This window comes from Camarhynchus parvulus, chromosome 4 (assembly GCF_901933205.1).
Source record: "Camarhynchus parvulus chromosome 4, STF_HiC, whole genome shotgun sequence".
In the NCBI taxonomy this organism is placed as follows: Eukaryota; Metazoa; Chordata; class Aves; order Passeriformes; family Thraupidae; genus Camarhynchus; species Camarhynchus parvulus.
In genome coordinates this window covers 66787951-66797221 of record NC_044574.1, presented here as the reverse complement: position 1 = coordinate 66797221, position 9271 = coordinate 66787951, and the positions used below count along the sequence as shown (strand labels likewise).

Sequence of the window (9271 nt, the reverse complement as noted above, 5' to 3'; positions counted from 1 at the left end):
TCTCCCCCACTAGAATCTGTTCCATATTCCAAGAAAGCCACTGGACTAGTCTGGCTGGACTGGTTTTAAAACAGCAGAGAGGACATGGTAATTTTACTTCAGTAATGTTTAGTTCAGCTATTTTAACACTATTCAGTCAGTTCTGGTCTACCACATTTAAAAAACACATTTGTATTTGCAAGTACACTACATAATTGGCAGACAGTATTTACACACACACCTTGTGAGAGTCTACAGCATAATTTCTGAAAATGAAACAGGAAAATATTTTGGTATGTTCATAGCCAGTGCAGATACAAACAGTGCCTCCTGATCCATCACTGGAAAGCCTCCCACAGACCCCCTGCAGCCAAGGCTTTTACTTGTTTAGAAACAGAATAATGAAAACAAGCTTGGACAGAACAGAATTCTCCTGATAATACTAATTTCAGCAGACAGACAAGTAGATGGAAAAAGGCCTAACTGCAACACAGTTTATGATAAGTGTTGTATTGATCTCACTGAGGCTGTTTATATGTCTATACACAGCTGTTTATACAACCTGTACAAATAAATCAGGCTTAACACACTTCCCTGTACTTTTGCTGAAGCACTGCTCAGAGACACTGTAGTAAACCAAAGCACTCAACAAAAGAAAAAAGAAGGGAATCACCAACTAAATAAATGCAGGTTAACTATAAAATTTCAGCACCATTATTCTAAAAGTACCATAATTAAATGCAATGAATTCCACTTTAGAGATTGCCCTGGTATCAGGGAAGAATTCTTTTAAACTTTATGTGCAGCAAATGATGCACTGTGCCATTGACATTTCCAAAGGATTTTTACATGGTCAGAATTTAAAACACAACCAAACATTCTGTGCTGTGCCTTTCAGAGGCACAAAACAGCCTTGTAAAAAGGAACTGCAAGCAACATGGTACTTAACATCACATTCAGTAGTAATTTATCATCATGGTGCTGGCCAGTACAAATATTAACTCACTCATGTATCTAATAACTAGAACAGATAATGCAGGAGCTGTATCAGCTATAGCAGTCAAAATATATATATGGTCCTGAATTTAATTAGAGTTTCCTAGCTCTAATATTTGACCTAGCATATCAGAAAAAAATATTTAAAAGTATACAAAGATATGAGCAAAATTTTACTCTTGTTAAGAGCTTTTGCCTCCAAAATGTGCAGGATCTTTACAAGAAATATTAGATGTTACCTGACAGCTTAAGTTGCTCCAGCTTTGTATTAAAGGTACAAATCACTTCTAACAGTAACAAAAGTTACCATTCAAGTTTTCTTTACTTTTTTTTTTGCATTTTTGTATTGAAGAAAAAGAATTTTCTATCCCTCTTAAGCCACAGTTTTCACATTGTTTAACTGAAAGTTGTTTGAACCACTGAAGTCTCACCCTTGAAGGGGTGCACCACCTCTCACAAACCACGCTTTATTAAAAGAAATAAATTCCTTCAGAATTCAAAACAGCCTTTTTGGAAAGTTTACCAGAGACTATCCAAGACATTTGCAAAAAAAATTTAATCTAGGATAACACTTAAATCATTTGAACACCAAAAAACTACTTTTATACTACAGATTGACTGACACCTCATGGAATTTATCTTCCATTGGTTTTGTCTCAAAAATGATTTCTGAAAATAGCCCTGCAGGAAAGCAAACATTAGAACTGTAACTGCACAGCATGACAAATGTTTCTTGCAACAAAGACGTCTCAAACCAAAATAAGCCACCATCAGCTTGACTGAAATGTCCTTTTTCTAAATTCAAGGATACAGCAAGAAGGAATGGATCTGGTTAAGGATAACTAGGCTGGCAGCACCAAGGCACAGTTTAGACAACCTTCTTCTCCCACCTAGTGGCAAGAAGCAAAAAGAACAAGGTCTTTGGGAATGCAAACATAATTTCCATTTCCTGGAGTACCTAGCATTTGTATTTCATACTGCAAGGACGATGGCTTTACTTTAAATTACTTATTTGGGGAAAATAATCCATTTCCCTCCAAGTTCATCATTTACATCCAAAGTCAAATCCAAAGCAGTTTAAAGTAGGAATAAACAAGAGATAAATACAAAATTTTATTTACTATCCTTCACATACAAAGTATCATTTCTCAGATGAAAAAAACCTCTGTGAGAGAAGCAGTACACCCATTTTGAATCTTTGCACACAGTTTTTTGACAAAGTCTAAAAGTTTTGCCAAATGCCATTTTGGTTTTGACTAAATTTGTTAAAGCAGCTTTGAGGCATCAATGTCTAGATGACACTTTAATCAATATCTATTGAATTATTCCATATTTCAGACTGATGTCATTCTTTAGAAAACTGTACATGGATAGAGGGTAGAAAAGAAGCCAAACAACTGATTGTACAATACTTAAAATTTTCAACAGATGGCACTTTACAGCAAGGAACCTATACTGTCTAATTGAAACAGAGCAAATTGGATGGCTGAGTGCACTGACATGCCAAAGTCTGCCACAGGAAAAAAAAACCCAAAACTAATATCTTCAAATTTGAAAGCACAGTTCTATAAAACTGAAAGTACAAAGAGGGAATCTAAAGCTAAACAAAGCATGTTAGTTCACAGTTTATCTCAGATATTAACCACACTGAGATGTTCTTCACAAAGGTGAGATGTTCCCACCTTCTTCTCAGGCAGAACTTACAGCTAGGGTGCAGCTGAAAGGCAGCAAAGAAAATCGGACCATCAAAATGTATTTATTACTGCATAGTGGCAAAGATCTAAGTAGTGGGCAAGCTTCACATTTTTAAAGCAAATTTATAGAAGATTAAATCAGCAGCCACAATCAAGCAGCAATTGCTATGCTAGACAAAAAAAAAGGAACATATGATTGGTAAATCTTGTGAGGGTTTACAGATTAGCTACTGCCACCTAGGAACATTCACTATTGTTAAAATCACTCATGCCCATACACAGAAAATATACACCTAGAGTATCTCCAGCTCTCAGTGGCATGCAAAAAAAATCCTTAGACATCTGAGATGAATTCTTAAAGTGATGTGACAAGTCTTAGGAAAAAAAAACAGCTTTTGCATGCACACAACTCTACCAAAATATTTTACTAAGCATGATTTGTCCCAGAAAATTCACCTGAAATACAGAAAACATTTTGTAAATCTATCATCTGCACCTAAACACCATCAGGCACTCCACAGAGAGATCTGCGGGACAAAATAAGTTCCCCCTTTGGCATTAAGCAAGGGAAAACTTCAGGCACAGGAACATACAGGAAAGGCAGGGCAAGTACTGAGCCTCAAAAATCCATGATAGCTACAGTCTTCATCCTGATTATAAGCAAAAAACATCTAGGCACATCAGGATCTCCTGCAGCAGTCAACAAACTAACAAGCAGCAGTGAAAATACAGCAGAAATGCAGCAACTATAGTAAACAAAAAAAAATTCAGTCCAGGTATTGGCCTTATCAGACTTCAGTACAGCTGCAATTTCAGCACATTTTTCTTCCTGCACTGGTAGCAGCAGGTTCATCTCTTGCACAGATTAAAAACTCCAAGCCATTCATACATTTAGAATCAACAGATCCACATGCTTTGCAGTTGATTTTCAGACTGATCCATGATTTTGGTGCCAAGGAAAGCCTTGCTAATCTGGTACCTACAACCTCTGCTCAGAATGAGGAAGTTGTTTTCACACAGCTCCAGCCAACTTCAACATTACAAAAATTTATGCGCCAATCCATTCATTTAGTGAGAGATTTCCATATATCTGATTCAGGCTGCTTCCAGTCTTCTCCTGTTAGTTCTTTCAGGTTCAAGTCTTTGAAAAACTCCAAACGATGACTGCAAACAAAAGAGAAATAAAGTCCTAACTTTTGTAGTTATGTGTAAGAGCAAAGACAAACAGAGTAATGAAACCAGCAAGGAACAGTCCCTTCACACAGTTTCATCTGCTACCAACATCTGAAAAAGACAAGGGGTTTTTTTTAAAGGGGTACTATAGAAAGAACTCCTTCTTAAAAGGTATTACAGCCATTCTCCAGTGCAATACAATAAATAAAAATAAAATATAAACTTCCATTTGCCACTGAATACGGATGTGCTTTATTAACAATAGCTCAGATTTTTTTAATATACAGTTGCAGAAGCTTATTTTTTCTTAAATAAAGGGTAATTTACCTAAAATTTACCCTACCTCACCATCGCTTATGTTGTATGACAAGTTTCCTAAGAGCTATATAGTGTGTCCTCTAGAGCTGGTTCATTTATACAAAATGCTCAGGAGTAACAGGTTTTATCAGGTCATCTCAGCCTCAGAGGCAAAAAAAATAACAGACCCAAAGCACAACATAAAAATCCAAATTCTCTGGTTTTTCTACTGATACTGGGCATCCTTTAATTATATACTTTTTTTGTTTAGTCTGCCTTTTCAATTTTTTCCATAGCATGGAACCATCTGTAGAGGTGAAAGCCTTTAGAACAGCCTTTAGCCTTAGTAGGGGAGGAGCAGAAGAGATTTACTGGACACGTATCTGACATTATCACTAAAACAGCACTTCAGGAGGAGCTGAAGTCAAGAAGGAAAAGTAGAACAACCTACTCATGATTTAGATGAGAAAGGTGATAAAAGCAGATACCAGTGGTACTGAAAGAGTAATTTTCTATGCCCCTATCATGGAAACCAAGCACTAACTACAGTGCTTTATGTAAAGTACAGCACCAGTGGACCCAGAGCTGTTACTGTAACAAAAATACCAGGGGCATCCAATCCAAAAATCAGATCAGCTTTCTCAAGTATTTCAACAATAGTTCAATCATTTTACAGAAGAGCTCATTTTATACTTACAAATCTGGTTCCTGTCCTTCCTGCACTTGGCGTGGAGGCACAGGATAAAGTGCTTCATATTTTCTCTCTTCTCCCGAGCCATGAATTGCAAATGCATTGAACTTGTCAGTGCATGGTGGAAAATAACTCCAAGGAAGAAGAGCTTTACCCTCCCATTTCCATTTCATTCTGGTCACCTCAAACTCCAAAGGAAGTTCTTCCTGTTAAAGGAGGGAAAAAAAATTTAAATGAGAGGTATTGGCCATCTTTTGATGAGAAAGTAATTAAATAAAAATCATTATGAATGTACTTGAGCACTTACTTTCCATGCTTTTCTTCTGCCAGAAAGCAGCAGCAGTAAGTACTGCCCATGGCTGTCAAAGAATCAGAGTTTTCCTAAAATTATGTCAAGTTATTAGTGCATTATAGCACCACAAATATGTACATTCCCCACACTGACACAATTTCTGTGTCTAGTCCCCCTCATACATGTGTCTCACAAGCATTAGAACTGCAAGTGTAAATTAACTCCTGGGATTTCCTCAGTGCTGTACTTACGGACAAAGCTCAACTTCCAAATACTGCTCAGTTCTGTCACTCAGAAAGAACGCTTCTACAACTGAAAAAAAACCAAACCAAACGATTAAAAATAACCCCAAACTATCAGTATTTTATATTAACTATTCTGTAATACCCTGATATCTTTATATCCCATTGATACAACTCAACTTTCACATGTTTTGACCTGCCAGAGCCTGACTTGCTACTGACACATACACAGTAACTACAACCCAAATGTTCAAAATGCTGAACCACAGTTCCAGCTTCAAGAGCTCTTATTTTTAACTGCTGCGATCACAAAGAGCTTTGTAAAGTACTGTACTGACTTTGTTAGCTTTACCAATTCCAGTTTTGAAAACACTTACCTTGATGCAGCAGGAAAATAAGGGAAAGAGGATCACACATTCAGAGCAGGGCAAACACCCTGCAATCAAAACTGTTAAATCTCAGAAATCATAAGAAAGCACTTAGATCTTCAATGGTTTTTCCCTGTAGAGGGATATTTTGGACAGAAGATTACTGTTCCAGGTGTACTTGAAAGCTGCATATAACACTTGAATCATATTTCAGGAACACGAAATAAAACTACAATGGTGTTTGTCATGTAAAATTACAACGGTGCTTCTCACAGCAATGACATTATTACAAAACTACAGCTAGAGTTAAGTAAAAATAAATAAAGATATCAGTCATATCATAAGTATATTTATTATAATAACACCAAAGAGGTGCTAATACCATTTTAGTAGAGCTTGAATCATAATAGCTCAATAATCAGGATGTAAGGAACTGCTAGAAATAGTCAAGGCTTGTATTACTCAAAGCAATGGGTAAAAATGACAGTATGGACAGGAAAGGAGAAAATACCCAGCACTACCATGAGAGTTTCCCCCCTTTTATTTAGGTACAATTTGAACTGCATTTCATGAGGTGTAATTTCTGTGTTTCACACCTTCCTATTCCTCAAAGGAACTTTGGAAAAATGATTAAAACACTTAACTTCTTAAAGCAAAAGCAGAATCAGTCTTTAGGATTTCACTTCTCCTTCCACAAGGGCATTTAAATATATATAAGCCACAAAATTATTTCGGTAATTAAATACGTCAAGCCTCTGATATAGTTCACAAGTTGCATCAGTAACCCAAAACCTAAGTTTGAGTGCGTATAGTATTGACAGGATCAGGAAGTCAACTTCAAAATTATGGAAATCAACACAGATTACTGAACTCCAATTTTGGGGTTGTTTTGGAAAAAAAAAAACTATCACAGAATAAGAAGTCTTTTAAAAAAAAGACCAGCCATATGAACTGCAGAGAGAGATCAGTGTCTAGAGAAATCAGATATATTTGCAGAAGAGTTACACTCACCCTCATAGTCCCAGAGTCCACCAAAAGGTTTCCCTGGCTCTCCGGGAGGTGCTGGAGGATCATTAAAGAAAGGAGCGCGAATTTCCATCAGCAATCCTGCATTATCCGCCCTCAGCCCAATTGAAACCGGCTCGTGGCTCACAGGCAAACCATCCCAGGTGTGTTTAATGAGAAATTCCATCTTCGGGTGCTACACAAGTGAAAAAAGAAATTCTGTCAAAGAGCTAAGATTCCACCTCAGTATGAATGGCCCTTTGGCTGCCCAGAAGAAAAAAAAAAAAACAAACAAACACACACTTTGGTACAAAGTCAATTACCAAATCATGTGTATAGACATCAGAACTGAAACAAACTAGCTTTGTAACAAAAGCCTAACAGTGTTACCTAACTGTAACAATAAGCAGTTACATGAATGCCGTTTCTCATAGCATTTATACCTGCAGTGTTACAAATTACTCTGAAATCCTCATTAAGGTTAAGGTTTTTCACACGTACATCTAAATAAATGCCTTACAAAACCACCAGAAATATTAAATAAGAGCACAGATAAACAAAACAGACTCTGCTACACGAATTTAGAGGATTTGCTAACGTCAGAAAAACAGACTGAGAGGAAAACTTTTAATACTTGAGACACAAGGAAACGAAGCTACCAGCTAGAGCTTTCATTTGCAGTCATTGCCAAGCGGCCTTTCCTTAAACACCTCCAGGGACGGTGTGCAGCTCGTTGCAAAGTCGAATCACCCTTTCTATAAGGAAATTACTCCTCATGTCCAACCTGGACTGTGTCCTCTCCTCCCGCCGCCGGTTCCTCGGGAGAAGCGGCCGGTCCCGCCTGCCCACAGCCTCCGACGGGCAGAGCTCTGCTGCTCCGGCCACAGCCCGCTTGTTTTTTCTCGAAGGGGAATTTAAGCGCCGAAAGGAAATTTAAAAACCCATCCTTAACCCACAGCCGCCTAAGCAGAGTTTAACGAGGCGCTCCTCCCACCCGGCCCCAGGGCCCCGCCATGGCCGCTCCTCACGTGACGGGGGCGGCGCTGCCGCCCGGGCCGGCCCGGAGAGAGAGGCCGGGCCCGTCCCAGCCCTCGGCGGTTGTGAGGCTTCTCCACGGGGCCCTGGAGCGGCTGTGGCTCCGCTGGTACCGGGGCTGCCTCCTTACCGAGCGGGCTCTGGGAGGAGCGGAGGGGCGGCTCTCCCTGCTGCCCACGCCCCGGGGCGCCGGTGGCTGAGGGGAGCGCGTCCCGCCCCGGCGAGCTCCAGCCGCCTTCCCTCCTCCGGTACAGCCCTGGTTTTCTTTCCCTCCTCCGCTACAGCTCCAGCTTTCCCTCCCTTCTCCGGTACAGCTCCGGCTTTCCTTCCCTCCCCTCCAGCCAGACAAGCGGCTTTTCCCCCCGGGCCTTGGTGGAGTTTGCCTGGGGAAAGGTGGGAGCGAGGCACGGCCGGGTGAGTGCGGGCAACGAGGGTTTGAATTCGCTACCAGTGCGAATGAAGGTTTGTGTTCCGTAGGATTCCCAGTGAGGGAAGCGCTTTGAGTTAGCTAAACACCAGTAATTAAAAGCTGCTAATGAGGGTGATGGCCAAAAGCACATGCGTTTTTGTATGAGTGGCTCTTTGGTAATTGTGAAAAGCGCCAATCACTTGTTTTTTTTAAAATTTTAGAAGTTTCATACTAATAAAATGGTTATAGAAACAGTAATACAGTTGGAGTAATAATAATTTGGACAATATGAGAAAATAGAGACAGAGTTACGGGCGTCCGGGTACCTCTTTCTAGGCAAAATAAGCCCAAAAAAGGACCCACGTTAACAGAGGATTAACCCTTAAAAACAATAGCTTGTTGCATATTCATACTCTTCATACATGATGCATAAATTCCATTCAAATACAGGATTCTGTCTGGTCATCGTCAGCTTCTTCCTCTGAATCCTGACAGCGCCTTCGAGGCGGGAAGAAGTTTATTTCTTCTGATAATGGAGCAATAAATTATTTTTCTCTGAAAGATTTAGGTGACCTGTGGCTGCCGTCTCGCTGCAAGTCCTTTCTTAAAAAAAAAAAGTATCCTACATAGCATAGTTTCTATTTTAACAATTTTTATAACCTAAAACTATGTTCAACACCCTGCTTAAGAGAATTAATACAGCATAACTTCCTAACACAACACATATAATATTCATTTTAATATTTGCTAAAAGCCAATCATAAAATACGCATTTTTCATAGTAATGAAATCACAGTGTAAGAAACACATGTGTTATGATTGGCTTTTTGCAAGTATTAAAATGAATATTATATGTTATGTTAGAAAGCTATACTGTATTAATTTTTTTAAGTAGTGGTTTAGGTTATAACATAATGTTAAAATAGAAACTGTATATGTGAGTTTTTTTTAAGAAAGGATTGAGGTTCTTGCATCGAGACAGCAGCCACAGGACACCTGAATCTTTCAGAGAAAAAGAATTTATTACTCCATTATCAGAAGAAACTGACTTCTTCCTGCCTTGCTCAGCTCTGAAGATACTGTCAGGATT

The 9271-nt window shown here is 39.0% G+C and overlaps 2 protein-coding genes across 3 annotated transcripts in view; one reads left to right on the top strand and one right to left on the bottom strand.

Moving 5' to 3' along the window:
• Positions 1-2075: 2075 nt before the first annotated feature.
• On the bottom strand, positions 2076-7991 carry C4H4orf33 (chromosome 4 C4orf33 homolog). 2 transcript variants are annotated; one of them, XM_030947211.1, is made up of 6 exons: positions 7522-7991; positions 6744-6933; positions 5374-5434; positions 5138-5189; positions 4837-5036; positions 2076-3833 (listed from the first exon to the last, which is right to left on the bottom strand). In XM_030947211.1, exons 2-6 carry the CDS (start codon positions 6922-6924, stop codon positions 3734-3736), a joined length of 594 nt encoding a protein of 197 aa, XP_030803071.1. In that variant the 5' UTR covers positions 6925-6933; positions 7522-7991; the 3' UTR covers positions 2076-3733. The 2 variants fall into 2 exon arrangements, with proteins under 2 accessions (XP_030803071.1, XP_030803072.1); XM_030947212.1 differs by lacking the exon at positions 7522-7991 and adding an exon at positions 7397-7515.
• SCLT1 (sodium channel and clathrin linker 1) overlaps positions 7767-9271 on the top strand; it is a 30788-nt gene continuing 29283 nt past the window's right edge. Inside the window, exon 1 of the mRNA XM_030947210.1 lies at positions 7767-8186. The gene's annotated coding sequence lies outside the window, so the exon portion shown is untranslated. The remainder of the gene's footprint in view (positions 8187-9271) is intronic.